Source organism: Coloeus monedula, assembly GCF_965178545.1.
Source record: "Coloeus monedula genome assembly, chromosome: 8".
In the NCBI taxonomy this organism is placed as follows: domain Eukaryota; kingdom Metazoa; phylum Chordata; class Aves; order Passeriformes; family Corvidae; genus Coloeus; species Coloeus monedula.
This window is the reverse complement of record NC_138788.1, coordinates 6,488,598-6,515,507: the sequence shown is the minus strand read 5'-3', so window position 1 is coordinate 6,515,507 and position 26,910 is coordinate 6,488,598. Positions and strand designations below refer to the sequence as shown.

Below are 26,910 nucleotides of genomic sequence, written 5' to 3'. Positions count from 1 at the left end.
TGAAATGAGTATGAACTTCCTCATTCAGTTTAAATTTACAGGCATAAGCAATTGCTTATCAGAGTAATTCATTACATCTTACATACTTTCTTTATTGCTGAAGTGATCAGAGCCTTTCCACATTAATGGTATTCGAATATCTAAAGGGGGGAAAAAAGAAGGTAGGGAAATTAAGTTATAGTCAATACTGTAGATCTGTGATCAAAACAAATTACAAAAAGTTTGGTTTTTTCTGATGTTCTGGTGGTAACAGGGCCTTCCACCCAGAGAACAGCATAATTATTCCAAGTTTATTATCCACATCAAAAGAAAATTCAATAATTAGTTCAACTTGAAGTGTCATTTCGGTTTAGAAATTATGCTAGAATAAAGAATATTTTAAATCTCATTTGAAAGTACCTGAAATAACATTTCAGAGAAGCTGTGTAACATAGTTCTGAGAGGTATTCTTTGAGCCCAATATTATGCATAGATGCAAACCAAAACCCTGCTTGCCTTGTGCTGGAAACCGCTCATCCCACTCCACGAGGAAAGCCTTCCTGTTTTAATGAAAAGACTGGGATACTTATGCTGCAAGCACTTCAGTCTTGTTTTGCTAACCACAGAGAAAATACCACTTGTAATCACATTCCCAGTGAAAATTGTCTTAGTCGGCATAAAAAGAGTTTAGAAATCTTTTTTCTCTTAACTTGAAAATATCCTTCTACATCAGAACCATTGTAGAGAGGCAATTACAGAACCATTATTTTAAATCATGCCTGTCATTTTAATATTAGGAAAGTATTTTCTTCAATAAATTTTCCAATTTATCTACTAAACCCAACATAGTATTAAGTGACATTTTCCTCCAGCTTTGAGGGCTCAGGTTAAGATATAATGTTTTTTATTAGTCCCCTGTTAAAAGAAAAATGCTGTGGAGGCTTTATAAATCCAAAGCTGGTTTCTGAAGTACAAGGGTGCTGTTTAAAAGTATATGCAATATATTAAGTGACACATGATGGCAGCAGCAACCAGCACCAGCTCAGTTGTCTTGTGACAAAAATCTTCAATATTGTTATAAAGAAGCATTGCTGACTCCAGTGCTGTCGTCATATGAGGCTGATGGAAAAATCCAGACATTATGCTAAGATGCAAAATAGTGCCAGTATTTTGGCATCAGATTGTCATGCATTCCTACAGGGGTTTACCCACAAAACTTCTTGTTGATTGAGGTGAAACTGCATATAGTCACTCTGTCTCAGATGTTAAATGAAAAATTCAAATTTCAGTTAATTTTTATTATGAGACGTCTTATTATAAAAGCTATTTCAAAACTGAAAGTTTCAAATTAATCTATTTTTGAGTGTTCATGAAAACTACTGAACTTTCAAGTGAACTGCCAGCATACAGCTTTAGACTTCTAACTTCCTAAAAGTCAATACATCACCGTGTACTGAAACTGCTTTTCTCTTCTAAAGATGCATTTGCATAGCAAGCATGTCTAAAAATAGGGGGTTTTACATAAAGAGAAATAGTTTCATTAAAATCATTACAGAAGTCTCTCTCAAACTTTTTAAATATATATATATATTCATCTCTGTCAGAGACAAAGCACAGAACGTTTCTTTCCTAAAATACAAAGGTCTCAAATCTACATTCATACGTGAAAACAAATAAAAGCTTTTTCTATCTTTAATCATAGCAAACTCTGAATGACAATTTTAATGCGCTCAATAGACCTTGTTAGCAATTAGAGTACTAGATTAAAGATTACTTCTGTATGCCGCTTTCAATATCTTGCTAGCTGAAAAATTTACACCTTAGTCAGAAAATCATGAGTCAATCCTTGAACAATGATTGATAACATGATACTTGTAAATCAGCTTTCAATTCATTCTTGGACTGAAAGAGCTGTCATTTATCAAAAACAAAGATCAATTTTCACACACCTTAATTTCAGTTACCATGAGCTGTAAATCTGTGTGGATGCAAATCGGTTACATTCAAATACTACAATTAATCAAATTTAAACCCAATGATTCCTTTATAAAATTACTTTAAATTATAATTATGCTTTTTGATAAACATCTGATGTATTGTCTTCTGACAAAAAAATCAATTGGTACAATAACATAAATAACATAATTTATTCAAAAATGTGGGAGATAAGTAAAAATGATAGAAGTGTGAAAAACTGTGGATTAAGGAATGCACTTCCCACACAGTATCTGACATAGTTGCTTTCTGTAGGAGCATATTCCTCAGTAGTCCTGCATAGCTTTTCCCGAACTTTTGGTGTTGGTCACGACTGCCCTATTTTTTTGGTAATCATCATCAGGCATGTACTAACCATATGACACACTAATAAATTTGTAAGTGGATGGATTACTGAGGGTAGAAAATCAGGAGGTAATAACACATGACCTATAGAAAGAATAAATCAGCAGAGGCCAAGAACAACATTTAGGCTTTCCTGCTGTAAGCTGGACCTGGCCAGGCTTCTTGGCGCGAGTATCTGAACAGGGGCAAGGCACAGCAGCATCCAGCACTCCCAGGCTGGGCTGCACAGGGAGGCAAGTTGGCTCTTCCTTCTCTTCACCTTGATCTGTGCCACACTTCTGAGGACATAACCTCCAGTTTGAGAGCCACTGTGCTGGTAACAGGGCAGAACCATCAACAGACAGCACCCAATACAAAGTGGTGTATTTCACCCTTCCATGGTCTTCTCCCACCAAAAGAAACAAGCTAAATCTTTCATATCCTGAACAAATTTTTCATACTAAAAACAGAGTTCTTAAAAAACTCTGATTTTCTAAAGTTAGCAGAAGTGTATTATATGACCCTAAAGTCTTCACTGCAGATAGCTCTCCAAATGTGAAAAAAGGTGCAACCACAGCAGACAGGCAAACAGATGCTTTCATCCAACTACCATAAGGAGGAAAGACAGATACACATTCTGCAAACAGCTGTGCTGGCAGAAAACATTATTGAACCATGTACTCGTCAGTCTTCTTCTACTAGAAGTTACCTTGCTTAAAGATACATCAAAATATGCAGAATTAACTGAAACAGTTTCAGTAGTGAACTGTTCTACATTATTTTATTCTTAATGAGGCAGGTCGGGGAGCACAATCAGATCTGTTTGCAAAGCTGGCAGAACAGCCACAGGAATGCTGAACGTAGTAACATCCACTGTTGGTACAGGCAAACGAAGCAATAAATCCACAGTGCTGAAGTTTGGGAACAGGCTAGAAAACTGTACCAGCCCACCAGGAATGGTTGTTAAATATCCTTGTTACTGGTCTGCATTGAAGCCATACCACTGTACCTTTGCTGTAGTAACAGAATCTGCATTGCCTAAATAGCATTTGCATACTAGTTATAATTCTGCTCTCAATTTGTTAGACGTGCCCTGTACTATCACTTCAAAGTCTGCTGTTGTGAGGAGAAAAAAGTTTTTAGCACACTCATACTTAGTTTTGAAATGCTTTCAGTGTTCAGTGGCAAACAGAAAAAAAAGTATTTCCCGCTGTGGAAGGCCGTGTGAGTAAAATGTAAACAGAAGGTAGGATCTTCAAAAGCCCATGTGAGACTTAAGCACAAGTCCCCTTGAAGCATTAGAGGATTGATACCTCTGAACCACAGACACACTTAAAAAATACCAACTTGTTTATATAGTTTGTATTACAAGCCACTGTCCAGCTAATTAGCTCCTATAATTAAGTGACTACCCAGCCTCTTACCTGATATAGCAACCTTTGCTCTGCATGCCATCCTGTCTTTTGTCCCATTTTCTGAAAACCTGCCAAAAAAGAAGAAAGGAAAAAAGAGATTTGAGATCTGTGCATTTAGACATCTAAAACTCAACCCTTTAAACACTAAGAAGTGTCAGGATTTTCATATTATAGCTCATTTCAAATGCTTTTCTTTAAAGTTAATTTTGGTATCTCTGGTTTAACACATGAGTCATTAATTTCTTAAGCATAATCTGGAAGGAAGGTACACCACCATTTTTAAAAATTCCCTAGAAGATTTTACTCCAAAGCTTATGTAACCTGAGTATTAAAAGACAAGTAGATTCATCTTCCTTGTCTTTTCCAGATCCTACAGGATCAAAAACATTTATCAATTTTTCCCTTCTGTACACGTCAATGAAGATGCAACTTAATTTACTGGTTCTATTATTGTTTAAAGAATTGCCTCCTCCTCTATTAATGAAATGAAAATTTGTAGCTGCGACCAGTATCATGACTTCCAGAGGCAGTTGGTTTATCTTCAGAACGCACGAATGACAGACCCTAGAAAACCCTAGAATTTTCTCTCTCTGCCACAATGAAGCCTTAAACAAATTTCGGTCTGAAGCAAATATCAAAAGAAAAGAACTCCAAATGGACTATCAACTACCAAAGACACAATTTAAACAATAGAGAAATAACTTGTGCACCTCTTCTAACGACCTCCACGGACACCTCAAGGACCCCTGAAGACAGAAATCCAAGCAATGCATGGCAGTTACAAGTCAAACACACAACACAGCTGTTCAGAGACATGTCCAAACAGCCCTGCCCTGTTCTGGACATGTGCCATCACCATTCTGTGCACGCTGACATCAAAGACAAGGAGCTGAGTAAATCAGCACATATTCACACTTGATATTATTCCATCACTAAAAGCATAAGATACATAAGATCATAAGACTAAAAACTTAAGATTCATACAAGATGAATCACTACAAAAGTCCTTATTTTAGTAGGAAAAAGCAGTACAAATGCAATAATTACAGAATACCACACGTATCGTGCTAGTTTTTAAAATCAGCTTTCAGAATAGTTGACAGAAAATGCTGCTCTTTCCTCCAATAAATTTCTCCTATAAGGCAACATTTCTGAAAGCAAAAAGTAGTGGAACTGCTCCTACAGATACAATTAACTGGAGCTAAGCGTGTACTCAGAGAGTTTCTATGCCAAGCTGCAATACAGTATTTCATTAAATTAATAACCTGAAAGCAACAGTGTCTCTGCACCACGATTCTGAACATTGCACCTCAAATAAATTCCATTTAGACCGAAAAAACCATTATTCAAATAAAACACACATACTTCAGCTCCTTCAAGAGTTATAATGTGAGAATATTTTCAGCTTCTTCCCATTGAGGGTTGCATTTATCACTTCGCTGTAGTTAACACAAGTGGCCAGCAGAGGGTACCAATTAACCATGATGGGGCCATCATTAAAGGACCCTTGACAACAATACAAAGAATGAAAAATACAAACAGCTGTATACTGACTTGGATAGCTTTGTTTTGTTCCGTCGCACTTGGCTAGGTACCTTTTTGTATGCTAAGGGTAATCAAGAAAATATGTCTATTGTGTTATTTGATACTGAATTACAGTTTAATGTCAAAAATAAAATTTATCCAGGAAAATAGGACTTGTATTTAATTTTCTAAAGCAAAAAGAAGATAATGGAATTATTTTATAAATTAATGCTTTAAGGCAGCAGGAATTTGTTTATATGGGGGAAGAAATAAGGAAGGATTTAAATCCACATTTCTAGTCAGACTGCTAAAAACTCATGTAAGTAAATGCCTTTCATCCTGCTCCCTCTGAATGTGAGCTGTTACTCACTGCTCTTCAGTCCTGCCCGGGCTGGGCTCCTCCTTTGGGCCCTGCAGCTCTGCCCTGTAGGCCCGGATGCGAGCATTGCAAACCATCAGGTTCTTCACCGCACGCAGGAGCTGCTCCTTCTGCGTGCTCGCTGCAAGCAGTTTGCAGATGCCTTCTCGCATGCGGACCTCAAAGTTGATCTTCTCTTGGATGTCACATTCCTAGATAAGCAATAAAACCAAAGGATTAAACAAAAAACCAACTAACAATATTCTCCATTTTTTACACGCTCTGCAGCTGGGATAGAAAACTCTAGGTTTTAATTATGCACAGCTATTGCAATGGTTACTGAATGTAGAATGGTAGTTCTCTCTTCAGGAACAAATGAGTAAAACATGGGACATAACAGATTTACTATATCCATTATACATGCAAATTCCAAACCAAGATTAACTCACTGTACCATCTGAAAGTTACTAAAAATTTATGTGCTTCCATGTGTCATTCACAGAATAGTAACATATGGTCCTAGAGAGGGCTAACTGAACAAAGCTTATAAATTAACAACCCACGTTTCACAGTGACCCCTACTAAAAAAAACTTTAAGATGAGGAAAATGTCTGAAATATTTTAAATCAGAAATTCAATCTCATTATCTCTTTGGCTGTCTTCAAAATAGTGAAGAAAATATGGGGTTTTTTCTTACGGTTGATAAGAAATTCAGGTAACAGCAGAAAGAAAAAAAAAAAAAAAGGAGACTATCCCAATACTTGATTCCTTCAGCCCATAAACTGAAAGTCAAACAGCTGTGGTAGCTTCAACACTATACAGGAATCATGCCAGACACACTTTTCACTCAAAGTATGAAATAAACTAAACATGGCTGGCAAGTCACTAGAATTCACCATCACTGTTTTTTGAAGGAGTGGGCTTTTTTAAAGGTTTTATAAAAACTTCTGGGAAGTCAACTTTTTCCTGCCTGCTTTCACGTAAAACATTTATAAATATGCATTATTCCTCACTTGAGACTTCAAAGAGGTCAATCCACACCAGGCCAGAAAATAATTAAGGTGAAGGATCACAGACAGTTTGCTGTCTCCCAAAGGCCTGCTAGATGCCACTGATGGTTGATACACATTACCTTGTTATGTGGCCATCCCTGGGCAAACCAAATATTTCTGACATGTGAAGAACAGAGTGAATAACAGAATGTTGTCATGGTATTGCAGGGTTGCATTGCAAATACTTTGCAAGTCAGTCAAGAGTGACACTTCCTCATTACTAAACAAGAGTGCCCCAACTACCTCTGAAATTAACAAATTCATGGTTGTTTGGTGGTGAATAGCTCCCAAAGCTCACATCAGAGATATTTTCCATAGAGGTTCTGCTGGTATTCCCTACAGAGGATATATGAAAGCCTGGGACCCAGTATGGCACCACGGACTATCCCATTTTTACCCCTCATGGGTTTTCTTTTCGAAGTTTCACTCACAGCCAGAGCAGGATAAAGTAGGGCACCAACACCTCTGCATTCTCAGCACCTGTCTCTCTATTCACACTTTTCCTTAGGGCTCATCCCAGGAGAAAAAAAAAAGAAAAAAAAGAGCAGTAAATAGCTTTCATCAATCTTCTTTTCTTCTGAGTCAAATTTTACACAGCTATGAAAATCTAAGCAAGGCCCACACCTCTCCCTAAGAAATAATTACTTATTCTTTGAGCCTAAACTAATAAATCAGCTGCTACAAAGCTCCAAAGAATGACATCGTACTTCCCCCTAATATTTCCCAGGACAGCAGGCCTCTGCACTGCCCCGGCTCCTCTCCACATCTATCACCTGGTACAGAACTACAGTGAGGAAATACACACTCCTGTTTGGGGCACCTGCATGTATCCACACTGGGGCTTTCGGAACTACAAAGCATTCAGTCCACACTGTATTTCAGCCAGGCTCACATAAAATACTCTGGACTAGCAGTAAATAGCTTTTGGGCCACAGTTTAAATAACCACATCATATAAATCTCATCTGAAGGAAGAACTTAGGAGCCTGATCTGAGAATGTATGAAGTTCTTTGTGCCTACCAAAAGAGATTGGTCAGCTTTCTCCCCCCCCATTCCTTCTAAAAATACAGGCACACCATCTGGACTCGGAGGAACGACACAGCACTGTTTTGCCATATGCTGTCTACTAACGCACCATTTCCCTCGTGGGGTCCATCTTTCCCCACCAGTGGCAGCACAATCCAGACGAGATTATTAACAGTTGCTGGGATTTTCAGCCCCACACTCAGGAATTACCTAAGCAACACTTCCAAAATGTGTCTTTGTATTCCCCACTTAAATATACTTAGTATAATAAATTTCATGTACTTCTAGTATTACACAGGTAATGCAGTCACAAAACAAACAAACAAAGATAACAACAACAGCCAAGAAAAATTATATAGATACTGCTGAAGGAAGGACAGGTTGAAATTTTACTTCATTTAATTGGCATCTTAATCACAAGTTTTCAGAATCTTATGCCAAGGTACACTTCTGATTTACTGCCACAGTGGTTCACATCGAAACCCTGTAAGTCTAGTGTATCTATTTAAAGTAAGCAAGTAGCCAGGCAGTAGGTACTCTTCTAAACCAGGGGCTGTGAAGCCGAGACACCAGCTTGGGCACTTTGTAGCTAGACATAGGAATGAGCGTTTGCGGCAATTGACAGCCACAGCTTCAGAGACGCTCCCGAGTTCAACTTCAGAGGGTTTGAAACCAACTGGAGGTGCACAAAAGCTCTCGTGAATCGGAAAACCAGGGGCTGAAAGATTGAAGAGGTGCAAGGGAGCACCTCCGAGAGCCTGCGGAGGGTGAGCAGGGGGCCCAGCTCAGAGCAGCAGCTCTGCCGGGGCGGCCGCCGCGTCCCCCGGCGCGGTCCCTCAGGAGCGCGGCTACACGGCCGCCCCCCGGCCACGTTGCGCGGGCAGCCCGCGGCCACCACGGCCCCGCCAAGCTCGGACACAGAGCAGCTCCCGCCCCCTGGGCCGCCCGCAGCCGGGCACTGCCCGCCACACCTCCCCCGCGGCACCGGAGTTTGCGGGCCGGGTCTGCCCTGCCCTGCCCTCCCCTCCCCTCCCGGCCCGGCCCCGGCACTCACCGGCCCCACGGCGCCCGACCCGCCCGGCCGCTGCCTCCTCATCATCATCCTCATCCTCCTCGGCGGCGCCGCCGTTCAAACCTCCCGCCCCGACAACGGCCGCGGCCGCCCCGCCCCCGGCCCGCCCCCAGCCCCGCCAGCGCCCCGCGGGACACCGGGCGTGGGGCGGCAGCGCGGCCGGCGTAGCTCGGCAGGGAAACCTGCAGAAATGCCTGGGTGCCTGCCTGCGGACTGTTACTGACGGCAGCGGTAACCCCCGGTGTTTAGCCACAACAGCGAGTGCCAGTGATAAAGCCCAGGAGAGTACCTTTCTTGGCTTCTTTGCTCCTCGTTAGTTTACTTTCCCGAAACAGGCCGGTGCCACCTCTTTGTGATGAGTACTCTTACGGGGAGCGGGAGGGAGAAGCTCACGGCAGCTTCCTGACGCCTGCACAGTGTGCAACCACTGCTGCTTCAAAGTATGCCATCAATTTTTAACCATGTTCTTGGTTTCCTGCAGTTCATCTAATTACGCATCTTTAATATGATGGTACTTCAATAGCTGCACTAGTAGCATGTATTGTTAAAAGTATACTGTTATATATTGAATAAAAGTGCATTATTCACTGGATTGACTGGAGAGGAATGGGAGTCATATCTCTCTCTTCTGCTGCCAGTTTTGCAGCTCTGTTTGTCTTCGGCAGATGAAACAAATGAGCCAAAATAGTGTCTCCCATCCGTTCCTCATCCCTGATTTCTTGGCTTTCCTCTCTGAATTCCTCCTTGACAGGTGATGGTCAGAAGCACAGATCCTCATTGCTTCACACAGGGTTGTCAACATTTGCGGGAAGTAAAATGTGCTGGAATGAGTGAGATATACAGTGTTGCTAACAGCTTTCTACAGAAGACAGAAGTCTCCAGGCTAACATATGCTTATTTAAAATATAAGAAAATGCAGTTAGAAGGGAAAATTTTAAAAGTCTCATCGCTTCATCAGGATTTCACATAGGTGCTCGGCGGCTCTGCTTGACCCCTGACATTTACAACTGGGGCACAAATGCAGGGGGCGAGCCTTGAAGGAAAATCATGAACTTCTGGACCAAAGGTATGTATTCCTTGGTGCTAGGCAGAGCATGGGGAGCTCTGCTTCTCTCCAGAGTGCTCAAGTTTCACCTGGAGGCAGAGATGGCAGAGGCAGCTGTTCAGCAGTTCCTGTCTCCATTTTGGGCCACATTTCTTAGGGCAAGGAGAGGCATTCAGATATTCATTAAATACCTTCATGTCATCCTGAAGTCCTCTGCATACCACTGGCAGGGCACATGCCACAACTGGGAAGCCCTACTCCCAGTAATATATTTATAGATGCTACATTTCTTCCTGTTGTTTAGATACTCCTGTTCTTTAGGTATTGTGACTTTCCCAAAAGAAGTCTTTGTCCAGTTTGTTCAATGGAGAAATCCCATCAGGGAGCCAAAAGGCTTTTGTTTAATCAAGGTATGATACTTAGAGCTGCATATGGACAGCCAATATATCTAAGAGTGGGCTTGAGGAAGGTTGATAGGAAAGTCTCCACCTTATTCTGGTGCTTCATGCATCCCAGGATAAGCCTTTGGTTCCTGTCTCTGCTGCAGAGTTCAGGATTTCAGATACAGCAAAAGCAATCCACCAAATGAGGGGAGAACGTGAGATGACAAATCAGTGCCCTTTTGCTTTACAGTATGGCACATCTCTTAAAGTGTGGTCTGGCCTCTCCTGAATCAGTCAGGGATGGGATTTATGCCTCAAAAATCTCCAGATAATTTTCTAGGCTACAGAAGAAAACTAGAAACAGGAACATGTCATGGAGTGGAATTGAACCAAACAGGTGAAAGTCTCAGGTTAACTGAACTGCATTATCATTGAATCAATGCTTGACCAAAGTTGAGTGAGGCTACAGCCTTGACTGAATGGCTGAAACTCATTGATGAGTTTGATGTAAACTGTGGGAGCAGCTGGAAATAATAACATTACTGTAGAGATAAACAAATAAGGAATGAATTACTGTAACTCTGCCTTGCCAAAATCCCTTCACCAACTCACCAAACAATGCACTACCACAGAAAATTAATACAACCTGTGAAAACGACACACCGAAACACTTCCCACCCAGCATCATCCCAAGCAGTTCAGGTTAGACTCAACAACAAACCCACTGGTTCAATCTTTCCAGAAGCACTGCCTCCAAAACTCCTGAGAACAGCTCTCAGGTATGCACCAAAAGAGTTTTGTCAAAAGCCAGAGTGGCTACATGGATACAATAAAAATCACTGCAAAAGGACTAGTTATGCCCCAAATTATTTCAGGCAATCAGCATCTCTAAAACCATTTTTGCTGGTGGTGTAGACAGCTCCCAGGAATCTGTGGCAGTTGTCCAAGAACTTTAGATGCTAATTAGCATGGTTTTGCAGTACAGTCTGTTCAGCAAATCTGAGTCTTAATAAAGTCCCAAACTGTGACTGCTAGTAGCATAAAGAGCCCGTGCCTGCAGCCCTTACACACTCCTACTGACACTGACTTGAATTGGAGCCCTTAAGAAATCAGTGGGAGTTAAATGTGTAGGACTCAGCCCGAAGCAACACGAATAGTATCTTCTCAAGCTCAGTGCATACCTGCTCTTCAGCTGATTCAAATGTCCAATTTTCCAGTACATTAGGAACATGTTTCTGCAAAGTCTGGCTTCTTACATTCTTGCACCTGCTTCTGCTTTGGTCCTCTGTTGCATTCACTGTCTAGAGATGTTAGGTTTTTTCATTATAAAATGAGGCTTCATAATTCAGTGGATCTGTCAGATGCTTAATTAAAAAATTAAATATTTCACCAAATTTCTAGCACTATCTTTTATGGGAACGTGCAACTGAGGCTTTAAAAGGCATTTCTACAGGTTTCGAAGGAGGTGAGATGTTCTTTCCACACTTCATATCTAACTCCAACAAAGCTCTCCTGCTGGTACAGACCACAAACTAACTTGAAATGAAGAAGGCTTTATGCCGTCTACATTATCCAGAGATCTGGGATTCAACTAGTAACTATTCTGCTTGCTCCCTAACTGAAGAGTAAATTCAGCAGACAGCAACTAAAAAGGGAAGCATTGTAACCATGTTTTTTTCTCCAGCCAAACCTCCACTGAATGGCAGAGAAACCCAAGGCACAACCTACAAAACAAGGAAAATCCTGCACAGTCACTGCTGCTAGTGCAGAGAAGTCAGAAGAGGGTAGGGTGAATTAAATAGGGGATCTATATCCTGCCTTCTGGGGTTTCTTAAGTGAAACATTTTTTTCAGATGAATCACACCATCCTTTTATTTGCCATTCGTTTTGCATTGCAAAGCATTTGGCTTCCTTCTAGTATTAGGGAAACTGGATAGCAGAGAAAAGATCATTGTCTATCTAAATCATTGTTCTGCTCAAGTGTTAGATCAGCATATTATTTTAAATGTTAGGCCCATCATTTTGGTTTAGCAGGTACAAAATGTCTACACCTACTCTTGACAGCACTGCAGTATTTTTCTTAATTTCTTAGTTCCCACAGCTTGCTACACCTACTCCTTGAATATCATCAGAGTGTGCCAGTAGAAATCTATTCAATTCCTCTTCAGATTTATCCTAAATGGAAATCTATGAAGATTTGTAGTGGACATGTGGGAAAGAATTTGCAAAAGCTTTTTATAACTGACTACTTATTTAATTTTAAACTGAAGAGCAAACTGTTCCCATTGATTGCCCCTGACTTTGATTGCCATAGTATGTGACCACTATAGATTGGTGAAATGGGCAGAGACTCTGGAATTTAAGGTGCTTACCTGAACACTTACTGGAGCCTCAGTAAGTCATTTCTTCATTTCAGCCTGCTGGAGTCTGTTGAAGTCTTTCCATTCTCTTAGCTGGGCAGAAGGGCAACATGTAGTCCTAGAAAACAAATTAAATATGGGTAACTACCTTATTGTAATGCACTTTAGGTTCAGTTTTGATTGGATAAGGTGAAAATTAATCATCTGGCTGACAGTGAGCTAAAGCCTAACCCTATCACGGTGAAAATTATGGCAAGAGAAAACTTTATAGGCTCCATGTTAGCCAACTGGGCAGTGGGAAGTAGGTATCTTCTCTAAGGCAGTCATGGAGCCAGTCAATGAAGATGTCATCCTACAACATGCAGGTGCCTAAGTTAGCTAGCACGCATCATCCTTACCTTTCTTGGATAATTAGACAGGGAGGCCAGAACAGATTAGAATAAACTCTTACTATTTCAGGTGTTCTCAGATTAATTTTACCCTGAGGGCTTGCTCATCTTCTGCTCAAGATTTTTAATATTCTACAGTGCTCCTTCAACTGCTTTAGTGCTCCCAATGGCATCGGGGTCACATCTCTGTGTGATGCCATCAACTAAACATTGATACCAAGGTGCTTCAATGAACTATTTTGTTGATCATTGCATGTTCCAGTAGAATTTCTAAAAGAAACTGTAGAAGGTGGAGAAAGTACAAGGAATTATTTTTCCTTTTTCCAGAGAAGAGGCCAGAAACTGACTCTTCCCAGTATTCCTGATGTCAATCCTATATTGAAATGCCTCCAGATTAAATTAATGTAGCCTTTTTGAATTACCATATGAGATAAATGCACTCAAAATATATTTCATAACAGAAATAGTAAGTTACATAAAATCCATCCCCATATGAATTTGGAGAACAGTTCCTGAGATCAAACCTGAAAACTTTAACAATCAGATTAAATATTGCATGACTTTAAACTGCAGTTTGATCATCCTCTACATCTTAAAGTTGCCCATGCCCAAGACAGTGGATGAAGAGTGACTAACTGAGGAAGACCAGTCACATGTATTCTTTTGTTTCTGCTTGGGAGACCAGGGGCATTGGTTTTGAAGCCAATTCACATGTTGTTCCCACACTGGTACAAAATCAAACCCATCAAAAGTATCCTTATGGACAAGGATCCTCACAGGTGACTGACAGCTTCTCTAGAAGCCTTTGTCCAGCTTAGAAGATGGTGTGGATACACAGTGTCTAACACAGTATACGTTTTGCAGCCTGTCCCTAAGTTTAGAAATTTATGTGGTCTCTCTTTTCTATTCCACTTTCTATCTTCACAGCAGTTGCAGGAACGAAGTTATCTTTAATTCTTTTCAAAACCAAAGGTGGTTGAAATTGGCTGCTTGGATCCATTGCTAATAGGGGTATGGATACAAAAATGCTGTTAGCAAGGAATTTTCCTGCTTCTTCTAAACCGCGGGACACTTTTCTCTCTCATGGAAGATAATAGCAGAAGTTCTGTAAACTAAGAATACCTGCAACCTTGTAGAACTATGTTTATGGTACAGTAGAAAAATATTTTGACAATGGATGTTTTAGGATTTTGGCCAATCACCCCAAGGGGTGGCTGATCCTTGTCCAATTCGACTATGAAGAAGAAAGTCTATAAAAGGTTTGTAAAATAATTAAATAAATCAATCTTGCTGCACAATTCCTGCCTGCAGGATCTTCTCTCCTCTCCTCCCTATGGCTGTGGGACACGGTAATATTGACAGCGGAAATATAAGGGACATTTATACACACAGAGAAATGGTGACACAAAAATAACACTGCTGTTTAAACCCAGAGAGGTCCTTTCAGCTCCATATTATGGGCATGTTCCATACAAGGAGGGTTTCCTAGAGATTCTACACTGTCACTCTCTTACCATGCCTTTTACCAGGATTCCTCTGCTGGGTACAGAGTCCTGGTTTGATTTCTTGGGCATTTTCTGCGGGTGGCATTTGGTATATAAAATATCCAAGACAGTTGCATCCAAATGCTTGCTGGGCAGCATGCTGGTGAAGTCACCAGTTTGTGTCATGGGAGAATCTAACTGGGCACTCCATGTTCTGGTTTCAGGGTTAGGCCTGTTAGGAGTTTCCCAATTGATCTTGCAGAGGCAAGTGAGAAGTCACTGATCATTTAATGGATTGCCACTTTGAACTTGAAATGATGAATTAGTACACTGAGACTATCACATATCTAAAGATAAACTCCTATATGAGAAAATTATGTCACAAAATCATCTTCCTTTTGATAGACAGAGGACTTCCACCTACTGCTGTGAGAGCAGATGTAAGCCCACTTCTGATAGCAATTGCCCAGGTAAAAGGAGCAATTCTCCAGTTAGCTCTTGGGATTGGCTTTTTCTTTTTTTTTCTCTGAAGGTAGAGCCTTCAGAGAGTATTTCCAAATGATTGTCTCTTTGTTTTTCCCAAACAATGTAGATTATCTCTGCAGAATACAATACTTGGAAACAATCTCCATCTGAAATGACTTTGTAGTTTGGTCTAATATTTTCCAAGTACTGAAATACAGGTATCTAGGGAGAGAAAAATGGCAAAGCAATGAGCTCTGGAGACCAAGCAACATTAGCTGCCCTCTGTGCAGCCACCTGCACTCAAGTTCCCCCTGCACTGCAGCATTGCTAAGGAAGTAAATAGTGACTCGCCCTTACCATGGCACATCTTGAGGTGACAACTGTTGTCCCAATAACTGAGGCACAATAGCCCCGTGTAAATTAATTTCTTTGCATTTCACACACTATTTGGATTGTTTTGATCCAGTCTCAGGGAGGATATTCAAAGGAGCATGGATAGGGCTCTATACTTCACTGCAAACTCTCACTTTGCCCTAAGAAATGTTTCTCATTAGTACGAGATTGGTTTGCCTCTATAGTTTTCCCAGTCACACTTGGAGATATAACCATCTGTGGCTCCTTGGTTTTTCCTGCCTTGCCACAAAGCTGTAGTTTTTCTGCATTTTTCTAACTCCTTACTGGGGTTCCATCTGCATAAATGGGCATTTGTCATACAGATCAGGCCAAGAAAGAGTGAGCCAAAGCAAGAAGGATTAAGGTAAACGTTATTTCATGAAAATAGAACAGTAAAAAAAAAGTAATGTCTCATTACTATCAATCTACTTATTGATATGTGCAACATAATAACCATTTCTGGTTGGAAATTTCTATCAGAGATTTTAAGCCTCTGGTCCTTAAGGAAAATCTGGCTTGCAAATTATGTCCTGTTTCTTACAGAAATGGATACTGAAAAAATATTGAACAGTTCATCCACTCAAGTGCTTAGATTAAAGAAATACATCCATAGGGATAAAAGGATTTAAGTTTTTAGAACTGCCAGATAATTTTCTATTCTCAGCATCCCTAGTCCCTGTGCAGTCACCAAACTTCTCCCTAAATCCAATCTCCTCCTCTGCCCCTCAGAGAGCAATACCACTGTGAAATAACTTGCCCCCATGGAGCCTCAAAAGAGCCATAATGCAACAAGAAGTATTTGCCACAGCACAGCCAATACTGGGACCCCAACAGGGATGTAAGGCTGTTGCTGGGGAATAAGCCAAGAGTCAGACTATATCTTTTATACAGGTGATGCTTTTTTGCTGAATCACTGCAGTGTTGGATTGAAATTGTCCATTCACATGTAGGAGGGACTAGGGTATCATTTTCATTGGGAAGAAAGATCCAAGGGGAGAAGTTTGCTGCAAAGGACCCTGCAGACACCCCGTGGCTGAGGTGACAGGCAGCACCTTCGCTTCGAGTTCACCACAGCTGCACTGAAGGAAACCAAGCAGTCCAGCTATTCTTTTCCCCTACTCCAGTTCCCCTCAAAGTCAAACCATGGGGAGGGGATGAGACTGAGCTGTGCATGCATTCTCCTCAATGCAAGATGGAAACATTTCTTGCTAATGATAGTATTTTTTCGCCTAACAAGATGACCCGTTTTTACTCACCACTATGAAAAATCTGGGGTTGAGTAGCAAACATGAGTAACTACATTTTACGTGAGGTTCGTTTGTCAGAGATTTCTATCATCCTTCTAACCATTTCACAGCCTGTTAAATGAGCTGAGACAACACTTCATGTCACTGTTAGCATTTTAAATTATAAATTATGGTAACAATAAATAGCACCTCATGTTTTTACAGACAATTTCATCTAGATGAATAAAAATAACTAGTTCTGCCTGGATGCATGCACGACTTACACACAAGCACATGTTTACTTTCTTATTTAAAAATCAAATTGAGTTCTAGGAAGCTATTTCTAGCACCTGATTCTAACCGTGTGTTTGTACAGTGTCATCAAAAAGCAATCAGGATGTTTAAAGAAAAACCAACAAACAGCAAGTAAATTTTTTATAATTCAAAAAATTTAAAGGTTCTTTAAAAAGCTAATGCAGAGCCAGAGGGGAAGTTACCCAAGTCTGATACAGAGGGACACCTGTTTAAGATAATCCCCAAATACTTTTTTACTAACAGTGTTTGTGCACTAAAGCAGTTTTAACCAACAAGTTAAAATCTCTGCTTTCTTTTATTCCTTCCCTGTTCAGGAATGTGTTCCCTGTACATCAACAATCTCTGCAACACTGAGTCACCCTGCTTACATAGATAAGGCATTATATTTTGTGAGAGAAAACACCAGCAAAAGCAAGCCACTACCTAACATGAAGACCATTTTTTCTTAATTTATTTCATAGTGTGGACACTCACAACACAGTCTCAAATTTTTACAAATACCCCTGCTCTGTCTTACAGTCCCTTCCAGAACTGTATTAACTTCCATCTTTAAAACACCAGCCCAGGAGGGAGCTTTAAAAGATACAAGTGGGCTGTTGCTCCTCATCTGCCCTTTGTGTTTGCTCTAAGTCTCTCCCCAAAGTACATCTCTCTCACACTTCTGTAAGGGACAGGTTCTTTCACACACGTGTGTTGCTACATCTGCCTGCTAGAGACAATTGCATGCTCTTGCTGGATGGATTTAAGCAGCCAATTGCATTTAAACCACCAGGCACTGAAGCACCCAGAATTTCATTGGCAGCTTTCATGCAGGCAGTACACACATTACTCATCTGAACAGGTTTTTCTCATTACCACCCCAGCCACACCATTTTTTAGGCATTCCTTTCAAATTATCTTACTACATGGCATCGCTAGGTTGGTGGAGAACTTCTTTGACAATTTTAGAGGTAGTAAGTTTTATACGCATTTGGCACCTTAATGGTTTGTGTGCCACCGAGTGCATTTTACTGGCACTCATCTCAATAGCTGCCTAGAAAGTCATCCGTGGCAAACAAGCTTCTCCAAACAATCTTCTGAGAGATCAGATTTTTGTAAGGAATGAATCATTCTCTTGTTACTAATGGTTTCGCCTCTGGGCATTTCTAAACTAACCTTACTGATCTAACCAAATAGCCTGAGTTTGGGACAAAATGATTCAAAAGAGAATAGGCAGTTGACTCTAGTCCTGGATAGCATTGCAGCTTTCATGTAAATCTTGGAGAGAAACTGCGTGGGGAATTTTGCATGCTAGGAAGGCTCACCTGAGTTTAACATAGGCATTAGTCAGTCTGGAGATGGGACCAAGTCCCATTTGGATGAGATCAGTTTGGGCTCTGTTCCTGCTCTCTGTAGGAGGAACCTTGGCTGCAAGTTATATAAAGTTAGCAGCCATCTGGGGGCAAGTAATTTGAGGAGAGCACCATGGCACAATACATTTTTTTTTCCTTTGGTGAACACATGTTCTTTCAGTTCCCAGTCTCAGACAGAGATAGAAGTGTCTGGTCACACAGCCTTCAAGACCTACTGCCTGAGAGATAGACGTGTATGTGAAAACATCTGTTTTCAGGAATCTTCGCACATATTGACTCTTACCTATCTTTCAAATTGTATCTATGTTTCACTGCACATGTGGCAGTGGCAAGAGCATGGTATTTCCCAAGGACTGTGCCATTATTTATTCAGTTTTTCCAAGGATACGCATCTGTTAAATTATCTAGAGCACAGTCTGCTTATTTGTTTGCTACCTGCATACATACCTTTAGTTCATTGCATTTTTTACCTCCTGTGAATAAGAACATGTCATTGACGTCAGAGTCTTCTTTTGAGGAGAATCTGCCTTGTGCATAAAACTATTTGACAGAACCTTCTCGCATGCTCGCAGGCAGTGCCTTCAAAGTGATGAGTAATAAAGATGATCCACCACCTTGCTCTGAACACTACAGATTTAGCAATTGCAAAAGGTGGCATTCTTTATAACAACAGAAACAAAATTGTCCCTTGAAGGACAACGAACTCACCTCATTTTGCACTACACAAGACATTGCTTTAACATAGGCCATGTGGCACAAATTACCAGGTGTAAAAAAAGGCCCATTTCTGCAGCAAGACACTGCCTAACACTTCCACAGTGACTACCATTTAGACAAGATCAGGGCTGCAACAAGAGACAAACAATGCCTTTCCTTCGTGCTCAGGTGAATTTCACCCCATCTAACCAATTTCTGTCCTTGCCACATCCAACCTGCTGCAGAAGAGGAAAAGGACTCCAGAACAGCTGTGCAGCCATATCACTTTTCCTGCCCAGTTTGAGTGTTGCTTGGCTGCAACATGCAAACTGCACATTGCCAGCAAAGCTGAGCACTGGAGAAAACCAGGCTCTTTAATCTCATTAACATCTAGGAACTAGAGTGCTCTGTATTTTTCTTCTAAGTTTGTCCCCTTCTTGTAGATTGTGTCTTCTCTTTATCATATAGGAAGCCTGTTGGCTTACGTGAGCCCCTCTCCAGTAACTTTGAAAGCCTCATTCATCCCCCCATTCAGTGTCCTGCCCAACAGGAACCTCCAGCCTACTCAGTAATTCTCCCAGGACAGCAATCGCTGATCCCCCAGACCTTTACATGTTATACAAACGTGAAAGCAAATTGCTCACATGAATATGAGAAAAAAGAGGGAAGAGCATGAAGGAATAGAAGTAAATTGCACCTAAGCATCCAATAAAATCGATATACTTTCAGATGACATTAAAGACACAAGTCTGAACTGTCTTCTGTGTCCCTATGTGATACCTGGGATGCAGGTACCCTGAGCAGAAGAGAATTTAATTTACGGAATCATTTAATATATGACATCAATGTGAAAAGCTGCGGAGCCAAGTTTTCTTGGGGAATAGAAATAACTGCACTCAAGCTACAGAAAAGTTTGTAGCATTCCACTAAGTTTTGTCAGTATTCTTCTGAATCCAAGCTAAGGCTTCCCAGTTGGTTTGAATTTATTAGCACTGTATAATACTAAACAGAGAATAGAACACCTTTTAATGCTCAAACTGACATTTTATTTCCTTCCTCTTGTTTTGTTTTGATTTTCCTCCTTTCGAAAGAAGTGCTGTGTACTGTTTGCTTCATGGTCTGGGTATTTATCAGTATACTTTTCCGTTTTGTTCCTTCTGAGTCACTGCATTATCATATGTAGGAGAGTGCCCCAAATGTAGTGGTCCTTAAAAATCATATGTTAAGATTGTTGATATGTGACAGCAAAGACCAAGCAGCACATGCCAGCAGGAACCAGAAGCAACATGGCAAATTCTTAGTGGCATTGAAGTCCCTGGCTACAGCAACTGACATGAATTTGAGATTTTACTTAAGAAAATTTAAATCAAATAATTCTATGTCATATTAGCATGGATACTACATAGGAAATATAATGGTATTTTCTTCATGATTTAAAAATTCTTATCTGAATACGGAAAATGCCTAAAGGACATTTTAAATTGAATTGAAATTGGAAATGAAATTGAATTTGAGTTGAAAGGGCCATAAACACCTTCTGAGGTTCTGTCTTTCCAATGCTTCATTCCAACCAGCACTTGCCAATTGTTCTGCTAATTGAAACTTCAGTGGACACATCATTTTGCAAAAATCTATAGTCCTTCATATTGATATTTTAATTTCCAGAAAGATCAAAGATGGAAGAACTGTGGGCTTTGTGCAATTGAATCAATTTGTTTGTATGGCCAGATGTTGTGTGGAAACTTCTTTGCTTGTGCTGTCACATCCTGTTGATCCCAAATCCATTTCAGAATATGTGATACCATTACCTGGAAGAATATGGGAACAAGCAACATTTTCAAATAAACTAAAACTGAAATGGGATGAGCTGTGGATTCTTCTCTTCCATTACTTGGGATTTACTATCAGCCATGTTAGAAAGTGCTCCCCCCAAAAATACCTTAGCTTTAATAACACATTACTATCTGCAATGTATTTTGATCTTAAAGCTACAGAATCCTCATCCATGAGACAACCTCTAGTAATTTCTAACAAAAAGTGGATTAGTTTTGGGGTAATCTCAGACAGCATCTGCCCAGCTGCTGCTGTTGTTGGGTATCCTGGTGTGGCACATGACACCAAGGGCCACCAGCTTCCAATGTGAGCAGGACCAGGCAGGAGGGTGACTCAGGGGGGAAAGCACTTGCTTCCTTGGATTTCCTGAGGGTCCTTTGGAGGAGGACAGCCCTGGAAGTGGCTGAGCTTTCCTCTCCAGGGTATGGAGGCACAGATCTGAATGGTAGGAATGTGTTTCCTAGTCCCTGGCTGTCTTGGATGAGGTGTGATGTTCAGGTTACCAGGGTGCCTGAGGCCCTGAGCCAGGCTCCTGATGAACTGTGCCCAGAAGTTCAAGAAGGGGTTTTTAAGAATTGGATCTCAAAAAACAAATCTCTTGTCTCTCATTTGGCACCTGTATGCCTTTGACCCCAAATGACCTTAGACATTTTCAATGACCTTTGAGCTCTGGGTGATCTTTAACTTTTTCAATGACCTTTGGCTTTTTGTTACCTTTGACCCTTTGATAATGGTGATACTTATCCCTTCTTGTGACCTTTGACCTCTGTAATGACATTTAACACCAGGACTTCTGTAACCTTTGACCTCTGCATGACTTTGACCTGTGACCTCCACGTTACATTTCCCTGTTGTGACCTTTGATCCCCCAACTGACCTTTGGATTTGTGATCTTTGACCTTTAGATGACCTTTGATTTCTTGGGCCATGTGACTTTTTTGCCTCTCAGTGACCACTGAACTCTTGGAGTCCTGGCACAGATGCTAGGAATGCAGCAGAAAGGGGAAGCCCACCTCCACTGCTTCCCACAGGGCTTGGAGCTGCTCTCCCGCTTGCTGGAATATCCCAGAGGACTGAATTTGCCACAGCACCTTAACACTGTTCTTTTTATCTCTGTTATGTAAATTAAAAACTTTTAACACCCAAGCACATAGGATTAGGCACCAACTCAGCCAATAAGATAGAGATGGCTATTCTCAGGCTTTTTCTGGCCATTTGGGCACTTTTGCCAGTTGGGAAATCAGCGTGGTTTATTCTGCACATAGTCCTTCAAACGTGGAAGGCATGTGATACAAACTTGTAAAAGCAATGTTCCTTACCATGCAGTGCCCATTGCAGAAAGAACGCTGTCTGAATGAAATAGCTTGAAACTTTGCTTTAATGGCAGGCTTTGTGCTTTCCTTTTCTTTGGAGAAAATGTCTGTATTTTAATAAGTCCCAATGAGGGAAAGGCTTTGCCGTAGGGAGAAACCTTTCTTTAAACATAGTCTGACATGATTTTTGCCATTTTTCAGTCTCTGTTTTTGAGTGGGGCAGCTTCTTTCAAAAACAAATAACCCCCATTTTGCTGCAGATTACATCTCATTTCAGAAAAGATCTGGGAATAGCAACCTGGTAGCTAATCCCACAATTAATACCTAACAGAAACTCATGTGCTGCAGGGAGCTGGCTTACACCAGGCCAGTTTGTTGCAGCCATATAAAACATTCTCTTCGGAGAGCCATGCTAGGTTTGTCCCTTGCTGTCACCAGTGATGTCCTGACCCTCTTGAGTTGCTGTTACTTGTCCCAGACTACCAGATCTGAAAAACCCAGTGCTGTTCCCAGAGGTGCTGCTACACTGTGGCTGCTCACGTGAGGAGCAGGAGTGAGATGGCTTTGTTAAAAGGCAACAGTTTAGGCTCATGAGCATTACAACTCAGAGCTTAGACTTTTGACCTCTGAAGAAGAGGCACTGGAAACTTGATATGTTCCTCTTCCCTTTCAAAATAAGCACAGTGAAGAGTCACTTGGTTGGAAGGCAAGTCCCCCCAGCTTTTCCTCTCAAGAGGCGTTAGTTATATTTTATCCTCCTAACTAACTGAAGTCACTCTTTTGGAAGCAAAATCAAAATGGCTGAAGTTCCAGCCATATCTACTGCTGACACTTCTCCCCACAGCCTGTCTTCTCCTCTCTTTTGGAAAATATGCCCACAGCCTTCTCTCACCTGAGAACTCTCACCACGTATGGACTAAATGGTGCAAATCAACCCACAAGAGAACCCTTTATTCTCTATTTTCCTATGCAACAGTATGGATAGAGAAGAGGAAAGCTCAAAAACTTTCCAGAGTCAGCTCCAGCCAGGGGTTTCCTATGGGGACAGTAATAAGTTTGGAGAGCCTGCAAGAAGGCTGGAAGCTGACTGCAAACCAGGCAGGATAAGCTGCTGCAGGACCAAGGGCAGTCTTGCCGCATGCTGCCTCTCTTGATGCTGTGACAGCTCAAAAATCATAGACTTGAGTTTTTTTCATGATTTCAAAAGATGGTAGACTGACATTCAGTGATCAGATTGAAGTCCCCCTCAAAAGGAGAAGGCAACAACTAACCAGCACCAAATAGTCACAAACTCAACACATACACTCATGTTCTCCTCCTTCCTGTTCGCTCTCTCTGCAAGCAGGGTGCTATTCAATCAGTATGCTAAAACACACCATCAAAAGCTTCTTTCCTACTGTGTGGGTATGAGTGCCTGCGGCAGCAAAATGAACATTGTTGTATCTTCGATGATTCCTGAATATATCTGCAGGCAAAGGTAATATGAATCCTCATCTAAGGCACCACTACCATATAAATCACTCAAATACTTCTTTCAAGCTTCTAAGGTCTTCCCTTAGATTTTACTACTCACTTCTTACTTCCTCTCAATAAACAGAAAGATGGCAAGTATTAAATGCAGGTAAGCTTCAGCACCTCAAGTTATGTGCATTTGTAGTTCACACTCAAACACCAAGAAAAACACAGCACTTCCCAGCATACAAATTAACTGAACTGAATAGGGATACCTATTTCGGGCACAGCTTTACAGAATGGGGGGACTGTGCTACTTGCCAGAGCCAAACTCCCAATCCCATCTGTATGCAGTGGTAACGGATGTGCAGCTGTGTGCTTTTATATAACCATATACAGTTCAGGAAAACTTCCCCAACAGTAACTCCATGCAAATTAATGTCTCCTATGAACTGGCTAGATCATGCAATGAAGACCTGCATGGGGAGCATGGGCGTGGAGAGACAAAAATTTCTGACACCCCTTTTCAAAGCAAACCAGTACACAAACAAGGAAATCAGAGGCTGCTGAATGTAGCCAAAGTGATCATAGGGAATCCAGTTCTACACCACATAAAAAAGGCTCCCACAAACATGTCAGCATTGAGAGCCTGAAAGGCAAGTGAAAACAAAACTGACTCACCTATTTTCCTTGTTTAGAATGAGAAAAAAAATATCAGAAGATAAACAAGTACTGTAACTCTTGAAAAGCAAACTAATTTTATAATACTGCCTTTTTTATCTGCCTTCAGTAAAGTGAAATCATCAGCTTTAAGGAAGCTTTAACCTACTTAAAGGTCAGATGGGACGCTGTACAACAGATATAGAGCCCTACCTGAAAAAAGGCTGAATATTATGAATATTCCACCTTCCTTGCAGCGCTAAACAGGTTGGTACATGCTGTTTTCATTTAAGTAGTCTTTATCCTTCTGGAAATTATACTGCAGCACGTTTAAAAAGATCTTGAAAGAGAGAGATGCATACAAATAAACTGGATAACGCCTCCCCAGCAGTTGGCAGAATTTCACAGAGTTCTACATTATGGCTGTATCAATTTGGGCTTTGTGTAAGTGACAGTGGTAGATTCTACCCACTCACGGTTTAAATCACAGAGGATAAAGCTCAGACATATAATGGCTGATGCACATTCTCTGCTATAAAATGCACAGTCACTGGTATATTAAAGGGAGGCTGTTCCTCTCTGAATGCTGAGAGAATGACTGAACTGGACATCCAAATGGCAGCATCAGGAATTAAAAACTGAAGAGATGAGGAGCTGGATCCCAATCCCGCAAAACAAATACCTGGAGTGCAAGTAAACCCTGAGAAATCTTGAAAGAATTGAGAGGCTAAATGGTTGCCTGACTTCAGATCTAACTGACCAAAACCATGTAGCTTAGCCTGCAGAACAATGGGCTCCTTCAAAGTCATCAACATTTTCTGTTACTTAAGACCATGAGTGCTCTCATTACTGTCAGCTGGAGAGGGCAGGTGGGTGTCACCTCTTCTAAATGTGGATGAAGCCTCAGGTAGCATCCCACCATGCTAAGTTGACCTCATAGCATTCATCTGCACCGTGGAGCATCAGTACCAAGCACCTGTGATGTGGAGGAGGTAGGAAGGCAATAGGCACAACAGAGGGAGATAATGGACAGTAGGGGACAACGGCCAAGAAAATGGGAAACAAAACATGGTTATATTCTGTCAGTGTTGGCCTCCTACAAAGAAATAGTCAGGAGTCCCAAATCTGGAGGCAAACACGGTTCAAAACTATTCCCTCCTGACCGCCTTTCTGGGTTTTGGTACTGCTTGATGACAAAAGAAGGCCAAATCACCACATTATGCAAGGTAATAAAGGACAACTAACTCATGCAAAATGTTGCAGCCTGGATGGTAGCCCACACACTTTAGAGATTAGCTGAAGCTCTGAAATGCAATTTGAGTAACTTCCTTTGATGTGCCATCTGGTGAATAATTTACTGGAAATGTCTTAATCACATCAAAGGTATCTATCAATGTGCTCAAATTTTCTCAGTGTTTAAGACTCTGCCTGTATATTGCACTCAAGGAACAGACATATTAGTACAGAATTAAACGTTACTGCAGTACTCTCACAGTGAAAAAAAGAAAAAATAATCTGCAGCATATTACCAGTATGGCCTCAAGGACTAGGTTTAGAAAGAGCAATATTTCACTATTACCTCAAAAAGGCTGCTACTCTACAATCAGCCTTGCTTGTGTTTCCAAAAATTCACAAAAATAGACACGCATCTGTGGCATATAAAAAGTTTAGAAGCATCTCTCCCTATTCAGAGGACATACTGGCAGTGTTCTCTAACACCAATCACATGGGTTTAGATCCAGAGTAGATTTAGACTAGATATAAGGAAGAAATTTTGTGCAATAGAAGTGGTGAAACACTGGCCCAGGTTTCCAGAGATGTTGTGGATGCCCCATCCTTGGAAACATTCAAGGTCAGGTTGGACAGGGCTCTGAGCAGCGTGATCTAGTTGAAGATGTTTCTGCTTATTGCAGGAGGATTGGACTAGAAGGCCGTTGAAGGTCAACCCAAACCATTCTCTATGTCTATGACATCCATTCCTCATACTCTAAATGGAAGTATTATTATTATTACTGCTTCCCCTCCCTAAATACTGAGAATAAATTAGGGTCATACTAAAAAAACCCAAGCAAACTAACAAAAAAACCCACAAAACTTTCTGCCTTCTAAATACAGTTTTAAAGTCACACAGACAATTATATTCCCCAAAAGCCAAGGCCAGATTATACTTATTTGCATGTGCCAGTCCTGTCTTGCCGCTTAAGTGCTTTAAATTGCGTTATCTTTCAGCATCTTCCCAACACACACCGCACAGCTCACTCACTGCTCTGCTGTGTTGACAGGACCCCGCAAAGCCCCGCGAACACCCCTGGCCAGGTGCTCACGGCAGGCGGGTCAGGCGGAGGTCGCTCCGGGGAGGGGAGCGACTCCGGCCCCGCGATCGCGCCCCCGCCGGGTGCTGCCGCCCACGCCCGCCCGCAGCATCCCCGGCCGGGCATCCCCGCCTCTCCGCATCCCCGCCGCTCCCCGCTCCGCATCCTCGCCCCGCCCGCCCCGCCCCGCGGCGGCGCCGCGCCCGGGCTGATTTACGGCTCTGCTGAAAACGCCGCCCCATCGCCGCCGCCAGCAACAAGTCGGGTGAGTGCGGCGACCTTGCGGGCGGCCGAGGCCCGCGCCGAGCCGGGGCCCGGCGCCGCTCCGCTCCGGCAAGGCCCGGGCGGCGGCCGAGGCGAGCGGAGCCGCGCCGAGGCGAGCGGAGCCGCGCCGAGCCGGCGGGGCCGTGCGGCCGGAGCGCGGCGCCGGGCGGGCGCGTCCCCGGGCGCCGGGCGGAGATGGCGCGGTACCCCTGAGGAATCGCCG

The 26,910-nt window shown here is 41.8% G+C and overlaps 1 protein-coding gene across 1 annotated transcript in view; it reads right to left on the bottom strand.

Moving 5' to 3' along the window:
* RTKN2 (rhotekin 2) overlaps positions 1-26,665 on the bottom strand; it is a gene marked incomplete at both ends in the record, with an annotated part of 47,985 nt that extends 21,320 nt beyond the window's left edge. Inside the window, 7 exons of the mRNA XM_082285814.1 lie at positions 87-140; positions 3,723-3,781; positions 5,608-5,807; positions 7,079-7,112; positions 8,211-8,391; positions 8,728-8,927; positions 26,436-26,665. Coding sequence (XP_082141940.1) covers positions 87-140; positions 3,723-3,781; positions 5,608-5,807; positions 7,079-7,112; positions 8,211-8,391; positions 8,728-8,927; positions 26,436-26,665 — 958 coding nt within the window. The remainder of the gene's footprint in view (positions 1-86; positions 141-3,722; positions 3,782-5,607; positions 5,808-7,078; positions 7,113-8,210; positions 8,392-8,727; positions 8,928-26,435) is intronic.
* Between the last annotated feature and the right edge of the window lie 245 nt (positions 26,666-26,910).